The sequence below is a fragment of the Cydia splendana genome, chromosome 1 (assembly GCF_910591565.1).
Source record: "Cydia splendana chromosome 1, ilCydSple1.2, whole genome shotgun sequence".
Lineage (NCBI taxonomy): Eukaryota > Metazoa > Arthropoda > Insecta > Lepidoptera > Tortricidae > Cydia > Cydia splendana.
Genome location: NC_085960.1, coordinates 9,628,566 through 9,650,412, shown reverse-complemented (window position 1 = coordinate 9,650,412; position 21,847 = coordinate 9,628,566). Strand labels below are relative to the sequence as shown.

General features: G+C 35.1%; 1 protein-coding gene and 1 long non-coding RNA gene across 4 annotated transcripts in view; both read right to left on the bottom strand.

The window, feature by feature from the left end:
• Positions 1-21,847, bottom strand: part of LOC134796505 (uncharacterized) — a 363,632-nt gene that overhangs the window by 254,335 nt on the left and 87,450 nt on the right. The window lies entirely within an intron of this gene.
• Positions 1-21,847, bottom strand: part of LOC134796158 (microtubule-associated protein Jupiter) — a 166,639-nt gene that overhangs the window by 66,335 nt on the left and 78,457 nt on the right. Inside the window, exon 1 of one of the 3 annotated variants that reach the window (XM_063768134.1) lies at positions 7,338-7,530. The exons of 1 other annotated variant lie outside the window; for it this stretch is intronic. In XM_063768134.1, the coding sequence (XP_063624204.1) occupies positions 7,338-7,399 (62 nt within the window). In that variant the 5' untranslated portion in view covers positions 7,400-7,530. Of the gene's footprint in view, positions 1-7,337; positions 7,531-21,847 lie in introns of those variants that run through there. One more of the 3 variants, XM_063768149.1, reaches the window with a different exon arrangement.

Sequence of the window (21,847 nt, the reverse complement as noted above, 5' to 3'; positions counted from 1 at the left end):
TTAAATGTAGGCTATAACAATTTCCCGCGGATAGAGTAGAAATTCCGTGTACCTACTACATAGGACAACGTCGTCAGTTACTCAGCTAGTAGTGCAAAATCTTGTAGAATTGTGTTGTGCATATGCGACAATAATATCTGTAAGCGTGTACGACGTTCTCCACCTAAGATAACAAATTACGCGCATGCGTCGATCTAACGGGACGGCGATAATCGCGACACGATAAAAGCGATAAAAAAACGCGGTGCAGGCGCGTAACGGATTGCACGATGCGCTCCGCCCGTCAACGGAAAGCGCTCTTACTCCGTATATTTTATTAATATATTTGGGGATGCGAGTCTGAACACTTTAACAATAGCCAACTACATATGCCAACTATTATGGCAGGTAGCACAAAATTTTTATTAACCTTAAAAAAAAGAGTGCAGAAACTCTATTATTCATTAAATAATACCCAAAACAGTAGTAACAGTAATCCTCCTATACCCCTTAGTTTTTATCAATGTAGGTAATCAGGGCAGGCGCCACATGCTAACATGCTAAACGACCTGTGATACATAATTAGCACAAATATCACCCATACTTGCTAACTGTGGTTTAATGCGATACCTATAAAATATTCATCGCAGGTGCAAGAACTAATGGATCGCGGCAAATTGCGGAAAGCGATAAGAGCTTTGAAGCTACTGGGGTGTTAGAAATTCCTCATAAAATACTAATTAATAAAATTAAATTACATCAGTGATATGGTTAGATTTCTCTAGCCAAGGACATGACTGAACTGCGAGTAAACATTATAAGAAACACTTTGGATGGTCCGGTGACAGTAAATACTTTTAGAATTTAAAAGGAGTATTTAAACAACCGAAATTAAGAACGAATAAATGAATCATGAATAAATTATGTATCTACCTATTCAACCTATGAAGCATTTCATTTCATGTTTAACGTAACGCGCAAATTGGTTGCAGATAAAGTTCCTTTTGTCATTTTAACTAGGTAACTTATTTGTGCACTTTTCAGGCACATATTTTGGTAAGTAATTATTTTACAATTTTCATTCATCACAGTATGACTTTAAGGGTACACCTGAGACAAGAGCCAAATTTATTTAAATCCGGTATGTGAAAAAACAGCCGATAAGCAGAGTGAGAGTGCGGTCAGCAGAGTCATGGCCGTGGTCCGCAGGTTAGAGTTTTATTTGGGGAGTTGAAACCCACGACCTCGGTTTGTTAAAAATTTGAAAATATGTACCTGACATGAAGATAAATTCCACGGACTCACTTCACAACGTCATTATAAAGATAGCCACGAAACCTGGTTCATTGATATTATTTATATACACATTTACTGATATATGAATATGAAAGTAACTGTACAACATACAAATTGTATGAGAGTCGTACATTGACATGTTTGCCATCATTTAGCTGTCAATTTTATTGTTAAGCTGGGACAGCCGCTGTCATGTCACATTAGGAACGATCTTGGTCCATTGAGACCACAGTAAATTTACACCGTTCTACATTTTATTACCTTTAAAAGCGGTGTTCACACTCCAAATGTCCGATTTGTAATAAAGCAATCTTGGACTATAGAAAATACAGCTGTGCGGTCTACATTTTATTGCTTTTTGAAGCGTTCTTTACTGGCCTAATGTCCATTTAGTAATGTGAACACATTTAAACATTTCCTTTTAGTTGTTCGCTGACCGCAACATAATGGGTTTTATGTACAGTGGAAACTGGATAAGTGGAACCTGGGTTAGTGGAAAACCTCTTTAAGTGGACCCAAGTTCTCGGTTCCAGTCCCTTGGCAACGAATTGCCTCTATAAGTGGAATTTTGGGACCTCTATAAGCGAAATCCATTTTTTCGAAAATTTCTTATTTTTACCTCTGTAACTGGAAGCAGCCGTCTCCGAAACCTCTATGAGTGGAATAGCTCGGCGTTATAAAATTTGTATTTTTAATAAACCGTCACAAGGAGGGTAGTTTGTTTCGTTAACATTATGGTTCGTGTTTTAACTACGTATTTTGTATGAGATCACACATCGTTCAGTTTTTTTGCATTAAAGTACAATCGGTACATTGATTTATTTAACCATACTGGTTTCTCTTGCATAAATAAATATTAGGAGTGATTTTGTTTTTGTAATTTTGAAAATTGTATACGAGTAGGTACTGTGGATTATTTACAGTATTGCTTTTTTTAAAGTCAGGATTACATACCTATTTTGTTAATACATACATATCTACATACATATTTAATAAAAGATGCTTATTTAAGTCTTGATCATACCATACGTGACCTCTATAAGCGACATTACTAGCATCCACAACCTCTGTTAGCGAGAGCCTCTGTAAGTGAGAAAACGTTTTATTTGAACCTGGTTAAGTGGAAAACTGGATAAATGGAAAACCTGGATAAGCGGAACTAAACAGCCGGTCCCTTGCGATTCCACTTATCCAGTTTCCACTGTACCTACTTACATTAGGCTTTTTATGGTTATATTCAAGATCTAAATGACATGAAGGGCGTGACGGGCTCTTAAACTAGAAGGCCTTGTTTGACCATTCAGAGATTAAAGGAAAACGTACGAAAATGTTTTCAAATAGAGCGGAAAACTATTTTTACTAAAAGCTGACTTTGTTGAAACTTTTATGGACTTTTATAGTTTTGGAGCCAAAAAGTCAAAAACGGAACTCTTATAATTTCATCATATCCGTCTGTCCGTCCGTCGTATGTCATATGTCACAGTCACTTTACCTACTAGAAAGCTTTAAGCTATTTTATGCAAGTATAAAATTGGAAAAGAAGTGTACCTATTTTGTGAGCCGCTATTACTTAGTTTAGAAGTTAAAATATGTATTTTAGGGGAAGTTTTGTCAATTCAGAAAAAAAACAGTAAAAACCAATGAATGGCACATCATTCGATAGGTGTATATTAAAACAGCTTTAAGGTTGCACTTAGCTAGTTTTTAACTTCTACCTAGTATATGCTGTACAAAGCTAGGACGTGAATATATAAATTAGTAAATACCCGACCGCTCACCGGTTTCCCCATGCAGGCTCGTAAAGCCGTACTTTATCATGCCGTGACATTTTTTCGGTGAAATCAGGCAATGCGGCAATAATATCTAGCTATTTGCGTAGGTATTAAATTTGCGATGACACGCAACGTATAACCTTGTGTCTAACAAACGACATTTGAAATTAATTAAGTACATGACTATGTTCCAATCTAATGTTTTTAGATTTTATGTAGGTAGGTACCTAACCATTGCATTTTGGACAGAAAAAGAAAGACCCTCCAAAAACGTTGACTATATATATATTACTAAGTAAAGCAATTAGTTTGCACCAACTACAAAAATAGCCCAGGTATAATAAAAGGTAAATTGCCGTAAGCTAACACTGAAACCTTGATATTGATTATTACATTAAATAATCATACCAGTTCAATGGACGCCACCGCGGGTTAAGTTCAAATTACCTACAAGGAAAATGTATACCACTTGGAACTAAAATTAAACACACTTGACTTTGAAACTGTCGCTAAGTCGATACAGTAAAGTCAAAAAAAAAACATGTCGACGTGTTGTAGAATCCATGTACAATTTTTCCGATGCCGTGATTATCGATATAATGCGGTCGTACGGCTCAACCGAGTTTTTGCATTGATTATATAGTGGTCTAAATACTACCATCGGTGGTGATGTAGTCTTCTATAAAACACATTCATGTTAGTTTGACATAGAAATTAATAAGTCGACATTAGAGTAGCCCGGTCACTGCTGGTATACAATTTTTCAATTGATTTAACTCTCTTCTCTTTCGAATTCCCGAATTTTAAGTACTTTTTATAGATTCCTTGAGAGAGAGTGATGGACTGAATAAAATTAGTTGCTGTATAACCTGACGAAATCATATTTTTATAACTGTGTTAATAAACTTAAAAATACATGTAAATAACACTTAGCGAAAGTTTGATTTTAAATAGACGCACTCGTTTCCAATTTTCTCTCGTCCCAAACAAACTAAACTTGAAAATTTTCTCTCGTCCCTAAACTTAAACCAAGCAATCTTGGACTATGTGCTTAGTACCTAGTTAGTGAACTACCTAGTCAAATTAAACTATTAGTGGCATTTAGCGGCGTAAATGGTCACTTAGCAGCGTCAGAACAACATGAGGTGTGAAAGCCGTTCAACACTTTTAAACAGCTGTGGTGATACAATATTAGGCATGCAATATTAGGCCTACTCATACTTTGAAGTCTCAACATTATTTGTACGTTTGGTTAATGCGCAATATAGATAAACTTGATTAACGCTGCTTTACTTGATTAGAACTTTTACTACTAAAACTAAGAAAGCTTAATAAAGTGTACCTATTACTATCTGGATGAGAGGAAAAAAGATGTTTTTCCATTGATTGGCTGAAACCTAATAAAATACATTCACGAGCAGGTACCTATGTCAGTACTCGTGCACATTTTTTGAAGTGGGGAGAAAAAATCCAAATTACAATTTTGAATATTTTAAGTACTCGTATTTTTTGGGTAAATTATTCAACTATGATAGGTATGTTAAAAAAAATGGTCTAAAAATAACGACGGAAAACAACACAGATACGTCGGCCATGTATAGCAAAGACAGTTCATAACGTTGTCATTATCATTAGACAGATAGATATATGTGGATTTATATAAGAGAAGGGTTCTTATGCTTCATCTGCAATAAGGACGTTTCTATCAGAATTTCTGTTGGAATTTCAAATGGAAGCGTCCTTATTGCACTTGAAGCATAAGGACCCTTCTGTGCTGGAAAGCCACATATTATTATTATAACCGACCTACACTACTATTGGTAAGAAAGATCGCTTCCTTTATGAACAAATCTATTCATCGCATCGCCAATTTTCTGCTCTAATTTTGAATACTGGCGGACACCAGCTATCAGTGATTCGGGGTCAGTGGGTTATCAAGGTCAGGACTAGTTTTATGATAGTGATAGAAGAAAGGACGCCGAGGCGTCGGCTTCGTCTGTCTGTCCGTAATCGCCCGTTTCCTATGGTATGCTAATGTGTGACGCCGGCACGCGACTGGCCTGCGTATAGGGTGCCCTTGTGTTAAGTTTAGAATTTTTGATATTTTATATTAAAGGTTGAATAGGTCATAGACAAGATTTTTTATTTTATTATAGGTGCACTCCTTTATTGTCTGTTCAAAATTATTATGTCCATCGCAACACTAAAAATAACTGTAAAATAAGTTAAAAAAGACTAACTGTAGTTTTACTACTTATTTATGGCGTGTCACTTATGCTAGTCATACGAAGAAACAGCTACAGCTAAAGTGTAGGTAAAAATTCTAAATCCACTAACTAAAGCGAGTAAAATACAAAATATAAATTATTAAATTTAGCTTGGTACGGGTGACATGTTCATGAGTTTTCGACGTAAAAACGTAAGTGACCTGTTTTGATATATGTATTTAAGATCGTTACGAAAGTTTTGTTATTAAAATCACGCAACAATAGCATAGCAAAATAATCAAATTCTAGGACTTTTTTAAAATTAATCATCGTATTTAACCCTTGATTTTTATCAATTTAAGTTTTATCAGCATAGATATACATGTCCAATCTTATATTATTGACCGAGTCAAAGTTAGCGAACGCAAAAATGCTTTTTTCGTATGTCCGAATGTTCTCGTCTACGTCTGCCTCTCCACTGAGGCAGAGATGAGCGAAGATGAGAGAAATCACACTACATCTCTTCTTCGCACCGCTGGAATACGAGTACATTACAATCAATTGCTAATGCTATTGGTCGATTTCTCTCATCTCCGCTCGTCTCCGCCTCAGTGGGAAGGCAGCCTAAATATCGCATTTAGGAGTGTGGATAATTATATAAGTACATAGTACAATTTTTGACGCCAGGATGATGATGATAGTACAATTTTTAATATTTATTTTTGCAAAAGGTATAATAGGTACATCCATAAGTGCGCGACATTTGCTGCGGTCAATACATCAACCACAATGAATCAGAAATACAATTTTCCACGGGATAATTTTGCAGGAAAACAGTATTTAACATTACCTCTTTAACTTAATTTAACTGATATTGCCAGTACGCGAACATATTCTTTTTAACTCTACTGCGTATAGTTTATTTTAAAGGAACATGAATCTGGAGCTGAGTTTATTGAAAATATTAAAATTAAATATTTTGTGCTCATATAACAGGGTGTTTTTGTCACCTATGTAAGTTCAAAATTTACTATGTATTTAGCCCTCGCTAGGGGCGCAATCCCATGAAATGTAGCCTCGACACAATTTAAGGAATGAGGTCGACAGTTCGGAAATTAATGCTAATAAATTCTATACAAAATGCTAACTTGTTTGTTTTCAGTATGTAAAAATATTTATTGCTTTTAAAACAAACATCGTTTTGATAAACTAATTAATATTCCATGGGTTTATGCTCAGGTAAACGATAATTATTAATACACATTATGTAGGTTTAAAGAATACTGTCAAATCATATTATACTTTTTATGAAATGCCAAATGATTTGTTACTATCAGTTAGTATCAGATATAAAGAGTCTTGTCAATTTGTGAACAATTAAAAGCGCAAAAACAAGTAGTTTTTTTTGTATTCCCTTATATTATTTCATAAAAATGTGAATCAAATTAAGTTATGTATCTTTAAGGAACCCTATTTGTGTCATAGAACTACTACTATATTTATCAATTATTTATCACGTTTGTAATTGTAATTTTTGGTGAATCTACGGAAAGATAAGATGGCTGAAAGCTGAAAGTTCTGTAACGCAGCGTGTGACCTCCGCATTATATCGACGTAGAGTTCAACGCACTTCTAGCGTAAGTTCTCATTTTTCGTCACCAAAAACCACACTTTTCAGGTTAATGAGTTCAATTCTTGTACAGTACCTTGATTTATGCGAAGAAACATTTATTTCAAAGTTTTGGTTTTAGGCAACAAAACCAACACAAATTGAAATTCATGATTTGCATTGAAATTTTTATTTTTTCACTATAGGTATATAATAATATAACATATAAAACTACAATGGATAACAACAAACCAATTTTTTTCTCGTATAATACTTAAAGTAACTAAAATAAGCCCGCTAATTTATTCAGGCGTCCTCCCTAGCTCATAAAAATCCGGAACATAGGTACCTACTAACCGTAATTTTTTTATCTAACATTAATATTAACGTACAACCCTTGACCTTTCCCAAAACATAGATCGTTTTCAGTCAAAATTCCGCAGCATCCCTCATCTGAAACGTGTTTGTCCTCACCTGTTCTTTCCATGGCCGATCTTGTAGAGCTCGACATGCTTGAATTGAGCGTAGGTGGCCATTGTGGTTTTATGTAAAACTCGAAGGGGGTGTTTATAACACGAGACACTGCGCGGAACCGGCGCGGAGTGAAAGATGACGTGCGGTAGTTGCGGCGGGCGTCAGCTGACTGAACGCGCGCGGGCTGAACCCTCGCTTAAGTCGTAGTCGATGCTGGCACCCTCCGCCCGCGCGTGAAAAGCGATCCGGGCGCATGCGCGCGCCACTTCCGCACTATTTTTTTTAATCTTACAGTCACCTGGTTCCGCGGATGGACCACGGCGTGTGGCATATGCCGCAAGCAAGCTGTCATCCAGATGACCAGCGCTGACAGACAGCTAACGTAAGGAACAGAAAAGGTTTCAATGAGCGATCTACAACACAACTAGTTGCTGATGATGGTTTGTTTGTTAGACTACTATAGTAGTAACCATTTTTTTACGCTTTGCTTAGACTTCACATAAATCGCAACTTTGACCTGATTGTACCTAAATCCGTCTGTATTTTTTATAATATTGTGTAGAATTTTTATAGCAAGCTTTTAAATAATAAAATATTATACAATAAAATATTTGTTACACGTATCTTAGGATATTTTTATTTTTCACACCATTCATCATATAAGTGAAACAGACCATGTATTACTAAACTCATTGGCTGCACACCTACCGAGATAAATGAAACTCTACAATTTTAATTAAATGCATATATTATCGCCTGACTAGACATAATCTCGCTAATTTCATTCATTAGCAGTGTCCCTTACCCCTTCAAGTTGCAGGGGTTGTCACCCGTGCACCGGTGCGGACGAGTCACATTACATTGTTAGGATCAGAGGTAAGTATCGATTTTTACCTTACGGGCCACTTGCACCATCCAACTAACCCGGGGTTAAGCGATTAAACCGTTAACCCAGTGTCAAATTGTACTAGTAACCATGATAACTCCAGGTTTAACCGGTTAACCGCGGGTTAGTCGAATATTACAAATGGCGCTTGATGCTGCAATATGCACGCGGTACAAAAATTTTGAACTACGAGTGCGCATTACGCACACTATTTAAATAAAATAAAAAATATAGCATCGATTTCCACTGATTTGGTCCGATCCGATCCGATAAGGTCGGATGAAAATAAATGAATGCTACCCGAGAGTACGAAGAACACATCACTAAATCTAAATTGTTAGGTAAGTATATCAATGCTATTATGCATACGTCTAATATAATAGATAAATACCTACTGCCTGTGCCCGTGACTTCCAAGCGCAAAGTCAGTGTCCAGTGGTTTTAAAAAAAAATATCAGCCCATATCTATGCTGGTTTCTAAACATTTCATCAAAATCGTTTCAGTAGTTACCTAGCCGTAAAAAGATAAAAGGCAAAAGTAACTTTCTCAATTGTGAACCCAGCATCATAATATGTCGGTTCTAACAAGCAGATTATTATGTCAAATTATACATTGTTTTTCTTTTAATGCTCCATAAAATTAAGAAATATATTTCTGGGATATGACAAATCAGTGCTAAAAGTTATGATGGCAACCACACAAAAAAATATTATTCAGTTCGCGTTGAATGCAAGGATTCGATCATTGCACATGCTAACCAACTGAGAACAATTTGGCTGCGGTTCAAGGATTTCGCGAGGGTTGCCCACAGCTGAACCCTCGAGGTCGATAAACTGTAGCTAGATGAAAAGTCGGATTACAAGCAACTCATTCGTGTTACACCAGTGGGCTGAGTTTTTTTTTATTTTTATTGGAATAATTTATACAAGATCTAAAACTGAGAAATAAAGCAAAATTTAATAAGACAACTATCAATAGGTACAGTAAGTAATTGCGTCTTGGTTAAGTTGGGTGTCAATTCATTTACAAAATATGTTTAGTTTTGTTGACAATAAACATACTATCTGATAAAAACCTAACCTCCAGGAGCCACTTACATATACGTATGAACTAATGATAGTATGTATAACAAAACAATAAATTTGATGTGGTTTAATTTGTATAAGAATCATTGTTATAAATACATTTCCTGTTTTAATTGAAACTCATGTCATAAATCAGAAATAAATATGTAAGTATATTATGGCTTTACCTCTTAATGTTGACGGAAAATCCGGAATACTTACGCTACTCATGATAAATAACTAAAAATAAGTACATACACAATAGACATGTTATATGAGTTGGACATCACCAGCAATCTCTATTTTTTATAAGTTTTAGATACTTAAATAAAATACCGGCCCAAAATACTGGGCGCTACAATAAGGAAAACAAAAACGAATGACGACTAGACGAAATATCAGGCACATTTATACGTAACTGAGTTGTGTTGTTATTCATATTGCTTGTACATATACCTACATACATATCTCTGAATTTAATAACTTTTCCATCCCCTCATTCGAACAAGCCGTCGCTGTCGCTACAGAGATAAACTAAGAGGCAAATTAATTAGAAGATATCCCCCCATCCTTTGACAACATGTGTATTTTTACTTACTTCCCGTGAGTAGAGTAGGTACTTAAATATTTATCGAAAAGGGTACACGTGGTCTAGTTAAAGCATTTAATTATTTATATAAATATAAATGTAATAAAAATATAAATTAGAATGTTTTGCTGGCATTTAAATAGTAATTATTGCATAGGTAGATGTCGTTGACACTAGGTTTAGCTCTGACTTGCCTTTGGATTTGCATGACAAGCTTCCACTGACAAATACTTATTGTGGACTGTCGTGGACTCTATTCTATTTACATGCACTTAGAGTTGGTATGTCTAATTGAGCAGTAACCGAAAATAAGCACAGATGCTGGATTTGCACCGAGCATCCATCTTTCAGACTCTAACAATCTAGCATCGCTTCCCTATTTCAACACTAAACCATTACAACACATTCATAACAACTATTTTCGGTTCTGAAATATAATGCTGTTCAAAAATCAACCTCAAAATAATGAATATAAGGAACATACTACATTTGTGTAGGTAATTTCACTTCGAGTTGTGTGGTCAACCTTTTATTTCGATTTAAACTCGGAAGGCGGCCACATAAGTGATGGCTCCTCGCTTTGGATATGTGTTTCAACAAATATCTCAAAAGGCGCTTTTTGACGTTAACGCGCTTACTAAGAAGCTCTAACTTCAGAGTATTTATGTTTGCACTGAGAGCTTTCTCGCTGCGTATAGGGTTAAGTCACGGTGGACTCTACACTCGACATAACTCTTAGACTTAACATTATTGTTAAAGCTTACCCAAAGACCATGATATTATTCCAATTAATTATTCGTGCTATAGTAAATTGGTATAAACATTAAAATCATTAAAAAAAAACGGGCTGCACTCCGGGAGTGCCGACAGAAGTGAAAACTCAATGACTAGTCCAAAATGTCTGCAGCACTATGTATAATTGACCCATCCTCCTTTCTATTGAAAAACTTTAGTTCCGAAATTGCTGGTAAGTGAGCTTGTTTAAAATTAGAAATTCAAATTTGTAGCGTTAATTGTTTAAAATTCGAATATAAATTGTAAAGTTACCTTGCAGTAGGGCTACCGCCAATACCGAAAATCGTCAATTGCGGGCATTTTTCTCTGTCACTCTAATTACGCCTTCATTGGAGTAAAAGAGTAAGATCCCCGCAATTTGCGAATTTCGGTTTTCGCGGTAGCCCCTCAGACCTCGCATCTAAATATATTTGGTCATGATATTTTGAGTTTTATTCACCAGTACTAGAGTTCACTTTTATTAGCGATTTCATCAGATGTAGCTTTATTGAATTATATTTGAGTGATATAAAGTTAGAATGTAACTGTGAGATCCTCGTATTTCAACCCGTACAAGATTAGAACCTTTTTCATGTAATGTCATTGAGTTTTTCTTTATTTTAAATGCCATCTAAATGAGCGGCCATCTAAACCTTACAGTCACGTGATCGCCTTACGCTGTCTCGAGTTTATAATGTTTTCCCCACCTCAAAAAGTGCCCGCGCCGCTAAAGAAATTTTCACTTCAAAAATAACAACAACAAATTGCAACAAAAAGCTGTTTATTTCCACACAACCGAAGTGCGGGCGTTTTCTACTCGCTTTGTACTTAACATTAACACTCCCATTGCCCTTTGTTTATCTCTGAAATATTATCACCGACAACAAACTCGGCAGCTCGACTCGTTGTGTAATACAAACTAAGCTACACTTTTAAGGTTCAAGAGGTTTCCATTTCATCTTTAATAGCTTTTGAAGCGTGCTATCGCGGTACGCCCGCTAGCTGTAAATGCATGTATTCTGTATAATTCCCACTGTACAAGAGAGAATAAGGGAAATCACAAGTTATTAACTCACATTTATAGACGGGTCTAACGCGAATTTTATTCAATTACCTTGATTTACCGACGTTTCGACACAGGTTTCACTGGTCGTGAGTTAATATGTGTTCAAAACGCGAAGTTTAAAATATTATATCACAAGTTATGTATGTTCATATGTTTGTATCCTAAATATTTTATAAAATAATAGATTATATTTCACTTACCATAACAGCTAGTCTGACTTTTACAATTTACAAATAGGTTTAAGCATACTAAAATTATTCAAAACCGTTCAGAAATAATTTTAGAAGTATTTTCAAGCTACAAAATACTAATCATAATAACCATCAGTTCTGCCCCATTCCCATAGCCGGTCGGGTCATCAAAGCCAGTAACCAACGCATAATCGCTCTCGTCAGAGACAGTCAGTTTCTGACATCCTTGCTAGCCGTTCCCATCATAGCACACATGCCACCCCATAACCAAAAAGTTGATCATAAATCTCACACACTGTACCAATGTAAACTTCAGCTGGTGGAGCTTCAGAACTAGAATGAATGAACGACATTATTGACTTAGTGCTCTGTGGTTTTAAGCGAGTGATGTGTCGACACGTCGAGCCCGACGTCTTGAAAGGGGTTCCATTTTTAAGACAAGTGAAACAATAGGGCCTCATGAATGGAACCCCCGGATTAATCAACAATGGTGTGTGTCTCTTTGTTTGCCGCGTGGTAAAGATATATTACGCCTTGCCTTTGATATCTTAATATGTTTCTGGCTGATGGGACTGTATGTTGCTCTGTTGGCATTTGTATCAATACCGCGACATGCCATTTATGACATAATACAGGAAAATGATAATAGGACCAAACACAAACAACTACGTAGGTACTTGGTTAGTAGTACTAATAAGCCTCTATTATATCATAAGTATAGTAGGTATTAACAAAAAGTTGAGCCGATTTTTTTTTTCAGCGGACCTAACCAAGATGGCATCCGTTTGCAGAAAACGAAACGAAACGCTATCATTTCCATGGGTACATTATTTGCATTTATCTTAGCGTTTCTTTTCGTTTTTTCCAAACGATTATCACCTTGGTTAGGCCCCTTGGGGGCCGATTTTTGAAATTCGCCCGCTCGATTTCATGTATTTCGTTGAATAATATCTCCACTACTAGGCATTTAAATTCTACTAATAGAATAGAAAACGAGTGGCCAATATACCACTAGATTCCCAATTTCTATCGCTCGCATTTCAAAATTAGCATCTCACCGTTTTCCACCGATTTCCGAGTGACGAAATCGCACGATCGAAATTCAAAAATCGCCCCCCTGGTGATAATATGTGACGTCCCACGGTCAAAGGTACCTTATGGCGGGTATGGAGTTATGCATACCCCAGTAATCTACGATAAATAAGCTATCGATAACACAAAAGATCAACCTTCTAGGTTGCGTAGTTACAGAGATATGATTTTTTGAAAATAATGTTGTGAAATGAGCAACTTTACGATAGAGAAGTTTTAAGTTTAGCCGCCTAAAAAACTATGTTCCTGAAGTAAGTTACATAGTTGACTACAAATAATAATACCTTATATATCTGAGATTAAAAAAATATTGCGACTTGTTCTGTAATGCAAATAGAAACTTTTGATATCGACTGATTTATGTATATACTAACCAATCTCTTGAAAATAAAGTTTTATTTCATTTTCACGATTGATTGCAATGAGCTCTCAAGATTTCAATTTTATCTATTAGAAAACGACACTGACAGACAGTTTAAGCAAAAAACAATACCGATTTAGAGGTGAAAATGTATTTTCTGACTTTTTCATATAAAATCACAAAATTGAATATTTTTACTTTTAATGTGACACACAATCAATTTTTCTGAGCACATATGAAAGAAATTCTGTCATTCAAATGAAATAAATCCTAAAACCCCAACTAAATACTATATTTAACCCCTTATGCCACTTTAAACTTACATAACAATAACAGTATTTGCTCCATACATTTACGAAAAGGTACCTTATGGAAATAAATCTAATAATACATCACTACAAAATATCAATCATATTACAGTTTATCTTTTATGAATAGAAAATATTAATTTACATTAAACTGCCCCAAATTTAATTAGTTCTTCGTAATAATAATCTTAAAAAAGACCAATAATTTGTATGTAATGAAAAGGTACCTTGTGATTAAGTTACATGATGAGGCATGATGATGATGGAACAGTTAGGATAAACTAATAATATTTTGGTAATGGTATAAATCGTCTATTTCTTATCAATAATATATTTCGGTTGCTATTGAAGATAAGCGGCATTGAGGTTCAATGACCTCAGATATTCCATAAGGTAATGCGTCGGGTATTGGCATTTTTCAGCAAACCAATGGCTGATTTACTGCGTGCGACCAAACCAAATGAAGATTATTCTAGTTAAGAAAGACTTGACGAGAGTAACTTTGGTTTAATAGCAGGCTACTTGGATTTGTGATGTCGGTCTATGTGCGGTTATAATATTTGCGAGGCGCCCCAACCAGAACTGAAATTATCAAATTAGTTTTGCAGAATGCTAATACAGTTCTCTACCAAACTTCTTTTCCCGTATTGACTAGTTTTTTTGGGAATTTTCAATCTTTTTTCCATAAGGTACCTTTTCTACTAAACTCTGAGACGACATTACTAGGCTTATAACTAACTTATAACAAAAATAAAAACAGGTAAACAAACGTTACGCATTAAGGTTTCAGATCACACAATAAAAAAAAATTGAGCATTTTTTCACCTCTTTACAAAACATTTCATATCTCCGAAACTAGAAACCCTCATAAGGTACCTTTTCCCGTGGAACGTCACATATTATTACAATGTATTGTCAATTAGTGAAAATGAAATTCGATTTCAAATGTCGGTTCGAAGCCTTTCTCTGTTAATCTTGAAAGTAATGTGTAATTAAATGTGTAATTAAATACAACGGCATAACAAATGTAACGGATATACATACTTACGTTTTAAACGAGTACAACGTGTACCAGCACCGACAACGGAATACCTCCACAATTTTTCAGTGTTTAACCTTATTAATTAATCATTAAGTTTAGAATATGGCTCAGTAATCTGGAATCCACTGTATAAAAAATATGCAAATGCAATAGAAATGGTTCAAAAAAAGTTCCTGCGGGCATTACACAGACGATTGACAGGGAAACGTCTATCTTACGTTGATCTGTTGCAGTATTATAAGTTGCAGTCATTGGAGACCAGACGCAAATGCTGTGACGCAATTACTCTCTATAATATCTGTAGAGGGCAGTTTAACAGTATGGAATTGCTGGAGCGGATACGGTTCAGAGTCCCAGCTCGATGCAGCTCGCGCTCTAATGCTTTGTTCTCAGTTCCCACCGCCTCTAGTAACGCCGGGTTGCGAGCCCCCTTGCGTCGTATTTGTAACACTTACAATAAAGAATTTACTTCCATCGATATTTTCAATGTCACTAGGCCCAAATATCGTAACCAAATACTCAATATCCTCAACGACCAACATAGTGTCCGTCAGTAATGTGTCGTCATCATCGCTACTATCTCTGCTGTCATTGTACTTAATAATTATTGATCAGATTGGTTGTCAGTATTTTCAACTTTCTCTTTATTTTTCTTGTTTAGCTAATTTAAAATTTTAGAACCTCAATAATAAATATTATATACAATTCACATAAGAATGGTCTACAACACTTAGTTAACTTGTATGTAAAGATACGTTTTAGTTAAGTCCGTTTATTTTAAGTATGTTTTAGTGAGAGCGTTTAAGGAAGTAAGTGTTCATCTCAATAATATATGTACCTATCAATGTAACCTATTATCCTGTCGCATACTTACTTCTGTTGTTTCTCCAATAAATAAATAAATAAATAAATAAATAAATAAATAAATAAATAAATAAATAAATTAAGTATACAATAAATTTAATAATTGGGTATGTTACCCCAATCAAACTGAAAATGGTCTGGGCTATAAGCTATAACCGCGAAAATCGAAGTTCGCAAATTGCGGGCATCGTTTTCTCTAAATACGCATTCATTGGAGTAAAAGAGAAAGATATCCGCAATTTGTGAATTATAAATAAGACATTATATATGTACCTATCTATATGGTAGATAAAAAAATAAAAATAACCCTCACGACATAAATAAGTATATAACAAGAATACCCGTGGAAACCTGCGGCCATCAAGGAAATAATAGTTATTTTATATAATTACTAATTAAATTTCCACCTGATTAAAAATGAGAGCGTTCCGAATTGGCGCCGTGGAAGATAATTAAAGACACGGATGTAAACTTTTTAAATTAACTATTTAATTACATGCCGTATTTTTACCAATTCAAGTTAATAGCTGAAATTTTTAAATTAACATGACTTATTATTCAGCTATAAGTCATTAATCATTATAACTATAAACATTACAAGTTTGCTCTTTCATCGTATCAGTTATAACACATACAACTAAACAAAAATGTGTAGTGCATTAACTTGATTGTTATGATTTATAAACGGTTATTTCGAACGTGGTTCAATTGATCCCGACCTACCCCAAATTATACACAGTACCTAATACACTGCATTTTTCTTACGTGATCAAAAATTACCAGCCAAGTAATAATAGTACTACTAGTTATACTAGAAGAAGGTGCAAGTACAATTCCGTCAAGCTTTCAGTATGATATTTACAAGAAAAGACTGGCTGTATGCAGTTTATGAGGCCGTTTATGAGATCCGACTGGATGCTGTGGTTTCGCGGTCCGCCGCCTTCGCGGGAAATGGCGATACGAACAAAGATGAAAATTTCACTACCAAGCAAATTGAATATGAACTTTCGATTGCGGTGAAATGTGCGTGCAATACAGCCTTTGAAAGCTACTAGATATTGTTCCAACCCGTGTTGCGTTTAATAGAACTAGAATATTAAAACTTTCTGTTAACTGGTTTCAATAATTAGAGTAAAAGGAATTTATTATCTCGTATTTCAATATCACTTGTATTTTTAGTCGCTATTGGCCATATGTAACCGTTGATGACAAACGGAAACAAAATTACGATACAGTTAGACAACACCGAAATCAAGTACACCGATGAATACATATATCTGGGGCAGCTCATAACACAAGAAGAACCTATGCGAAAAGAAGTAGAGCGAAGAGTGACGAACGCCTGGAAAAGATACTGGAGCTTAAAAGAGGCTATGAAAGACAAAAAATTGCACATAAACATCAAAAGTCAACTATTTAACACGTGTATACTACCCGTCCTTATATATGGCTGCCAATCATGGAATTTAAATCAGGAAATGACCAGAAAACTCGCAACCTGCCAATACGCTATGGAAAGGAGTATGCTAAGTGTCAAGAAATCAGATAGACTGGGAAATCATGTCATCAGAAATAAAACAAAAACCATAGATGTAACACGGAAAATGAGAAGACTCAAATGGAAATGGGCAGGGCACATGATTAGAGGTAATGATAAATGGAGTAAGAAAGTGACAGGATGGTACCCCAGGAAAAGCAAAAGGAAGAGATGTAGACCACGGAAAAGGTGGGACGATGATATTAGAAAAGTGGCAGGAGTAACATGGAACAGAGTGGCTCAAGATAGATCGGAATGGAAAAGGTTGGAGGAGGCCTTTGCCGATTGGCAAACAGATCTACAAAGAATAAGCAAGAAGCAAATACTAGAATAAGTTTTTATGTTTATATTATCTTTTGTTTGAATCAGTTTAATGTTATTAGGTTAAGTGGATCTGAATAAAAGGCTATATTATTATTATATTATTACTGTACAAAACGTGGTGTACTGGTGTATCAAAATAAACCCGTTTTTTTAATGGACTTAGTCTGCTTCCTTCACCATTATTTGTTATCAAGCAAAGAGTATAAGCTGTTAGCGAACACCCAAAGAAACAGCTCCCAAGGCTCCCAACGTCATTAATGTTAATTGTTAAGTACTTTCTTTGTTTAACATCCCTGAACCACAAAAGCAATAAATACCCTATGATGTTCTATGCCTATTATGGAATAGAAAGCAGGTAGCTACACAACCGATTCAAATCCTCACCACTCACACACCCATCAGGTCCCTTCGATAAGTCTGTGGAGACACCAGGAGCATCTTGCATTAAGATGCTAAGAGAGATCTAACCTCCTAAGATAAGTCTTAGGAGGTTAGATCCCTTACTTGCATACTTGCCACGTACTTACAACGGTTTTACGTTTAGGACCTATGTGCAAAATCCGACTTATAAGTCTTATAACCATAAGGCAAAGGTACCTATCAACGTGCCTATGGAAATCAAACAGCTTACTATTGTTAATCATCTAAAAGATCCAAAATGAAAATAAAGTAAAATAGTCGATTATGAAAAATACCAAAGAAAACATCGATGTAAGAAAACGGTTTGGTTTCTAAGGATGTGTAAGTGATGAAGAAACTAAACATGTAACGCTATCTAATGTAATGATAATGTAAGTACATATGTACATATGTACTTATATTACTAACTATGGTTAAGCATGCTTTTGCTTAAGCATCTTGGCTTAAATAATTATGTCAGCTTAGGTTATGTTACTGAATAAATATTTCTTTTTTTTTTTAATATGTTTAGGAACTTTTGGGAAAACTTAGTTAAACTCATAAGGTAAGAATTTATTTTCTAGCAAGGTTCTTCAACGTTCTATCATCAGCCTGTAAGTATCGCACTCATCAAAACTAACATTTCTTGTTAGATAACAACTTCATTAGGCAGCGATACTTGAACCGCCTCACCGTTGGTTCGTGCATAAAAAATTGCACGTCAACTGTCGACATTTATTAACACTTTATATGAAAGTTCTTACTGTGACTGGATAGAAGCGTCCATTTGACTTGACATGGCCAGATATTTCGTGTCAGATTCACTTTCGAACCACTCATCTTCTGCTGTTATCTGCTTATAGCTGTATTAAACGAAGTGTCCATTTCGTATTCTGACGTTCGGACACCCGAATTGTGAAACCCGTAATTGACAACTTTATTTCGCAAATGCTTTTACCGTGACAAAGTAGTTTTAACTACTTCTAGTTATATAGTACGTTCAAGTTTAGATTTGAGCCCAGTGACCAGTAAGTAAGTAATCATATATGTAACTATATTTTTTATAAAATTCAACTTATGTCAATTCATCATCGCTAGTGCAGAAAATATTTTCAATTAAGTATATAAAAGAAGCCCATAACATATTTTTATAGTTTTCCTTTAAAATGGAATTGTCATTTCCACGGCTTATTTTACTGAATCTGAAGGGACCTTAACCTTGTACCTTGTACCTTAACGAATTTGAAATATGTCGTATTTCAATTGCAAGTCTATGATACAGTTGTTAGTTATATTCGTAAACTACAAACATCACTGGTGAAATTAATTTCGCGGAAACGCTTTCCTAGAAAACAAAAACTTGGTCGATTGAATCAGACTGCAGGTCCACTTAAAATGTCATTATAATTAGTATTGTCTGACTTTCAGGCTGCTACGTGGAAAGTGCCATCAAGAGCGAGAGGCGTTAAAACGTTCACTTACCTAATCTTAGAAATCTACTAGACATTTGTATAAAAGTGAATGCAAGCGTGTACATAATTACATATAGGTACATAAATACACATAGAGTAAAAATAACCCATAATAAACACTCTTCCTCCAGTTCCTCCTGCCTCATGCGCAAACCGCATACAATGGCCTGATTGTGATTACCTATCATATGACTTTCATAGGTACTAAGTACTCTCTGCGATAATGTTCTATTACATAAGAACCCTTTTCAAATTACATGTATGAAGTCGTACACGTCTTAATAAAAACTTCAATAAAGAAGCAATTTCCAGTCATTCATTTTAATTACAAAGTATTACATGAGCTTAGGTACTTTTAAATGCGGTCTATCTGTATCTACATCTTTCTTTAACCAAGCTAAATGCGCTGTGTTACATGCATGCAGTGTGTCGTATTAAATAGTATCGTAAATGTGTACAGGCACCTTCTAAATCCGTTTGCGTTCGCAACTTGTTATTATTTTCACGATCGTAAATACAACCTGACGGGAGTTGCAGTGTTTTATTAAAAAGTATTATAGCATGACATAGAACAGTGAAATCGATAGACACTCGTTTATTAATAACTTTATATTATTAAAAAAGAAATTATTAATGACAATAAGGTTTACTCGGCTAATTCCGAATGTCGAAAACTGTCGGATAATTCCGAAATTCAGATGAAAATCACCCTTAATTCCATCATAATAAAAGTCTCTTTTCGGAATTATCCGACAGTTTTCGACATTCGGAATTAGCCGAGTAAACCTTACCTTTTTAAGTTGAGTAAAAAGTCAATAATATTTTTGTACGCACTTAACAAAATTAATTTTGAAGCTCACCTTCTAAGCAAACCTGGTCTTAGTTCAATCCTAAAATGAATTCGTTAATAGTTACCTACAATTTTAAAAAACGGACTACGGCAACCACGCCTTTGTTAACACAGGGTTAATAAGTAGGTATTTGCTTTTAAACGAAAGATCATCAGAAAGGTTATGAACCGTCGTTTTTATTTCTGTTCACTGATATTGATTATTACTCCCATATTGGAATCGTTTAGTCCATATGATCAAAGTTACAGAAGCAAAAAGTCTAATCGTTAAGAAACTAAAGCTCGTAAATCGTTTCGATAATAATTATCTCGGCTATTACAGGGCGGGCGTACCGCGAAAACACGCGCGTGCGTTGCTTTCCGGCTTTCATTACTACGGACGGCAGCGCCACTCGAAAACCTACGATATTTTTTTTTAACACACAGATTCGAACCAATGACTAGATTAGAACTCAATTGGAAATGGATAACTTTGCACATGGAGAAGACTGTTTGTCCCTGGTTCCAGAGTGGAGTTAGTGCAATTGCGCTGGAAATATTGTATCTTTGAAGTAGAGGTTCTAGTCAAATTAGGACTATTTTTCATAAAATGAATTATAACACTTTAAACTCTCGCGTTTTGTACACATATTTAATTACACAAACGGGTCTACCGCGATATAATTTCATTGTTAATTACCTTTAATTCCGACGTTTCATCAGCTGAGCGTTGTGTAATTAAATATAAAATGAATTACCTACTTACTACTACTATCTGCTCTATGTTTTTGCTTCATAAGTCATAACCTAACAAGACCAAACGCGTGTCCACAAGAGCCTCACAAAGCCATTGTATCAGTGATAACTGTCAAACAAAAGTAGTCTAATGCAAAACAAAAGTGACATGCCTAGTCTAGCCGCTTAAAAGCCACCGGCGCCTACCGTAAACCGGGGATACTTTGATCAATTTTAGAGTTTGGCACCATTTTTTGACGATCCTAATATACGTAAAAATATGAAATAAAAATATGATAATCGGTTTTTTCTCTTCTTTCCGCCTGTCAAATAAAAAAAAATTAGGACTTATAATTTTTCCAGAAATAAATAAAAACAACGCGATCAAAGTTATATTGAGAATGGGGTTACTTTGGAACCACAAATTTTTTTGCTGGCAATTTAAAGTAGACCCGCTAAAAAGCCTGTAAAAAATAAAAAAATAAAAATCGGTTAAGTACTTTTTAAGTTATTTATATTTTTAACGTGTGGGGTTACTTTGATACCATACCAACAGATACAAATTAGAAAAAATAAGCGCTTATTAGATTATTTACTATAAATAACGTAGGAATTTAACTTATCATTGCACTTAGCAACAGATTTTTGAATTGCAAGCTTTTCCGTTTCAGTAAATTTAGTCTGTGCACCCGGGTTTTTGATATGTTGCCCTTATAGGTACTTATTGTATAAAGTTCAATAAAAAATATTGTATGCTTTCGATGCGGCATGAACAGATTTTGTGCCCGTGTATGCGAGTGCATCATTAAGTTGTTCTTCTTGGTATTTTTTGTAGTCTCGTTACCCGATATTTTTTTGTAATCTCTGGCATTATTTCTATAAAAAAAACAATGCACATATATTTTTTGTAGAATTAATACGCTGGGCTGGTGGCCTTACGCACGTATAATAAAACACCTAAAGTAAAGCCGCAGGA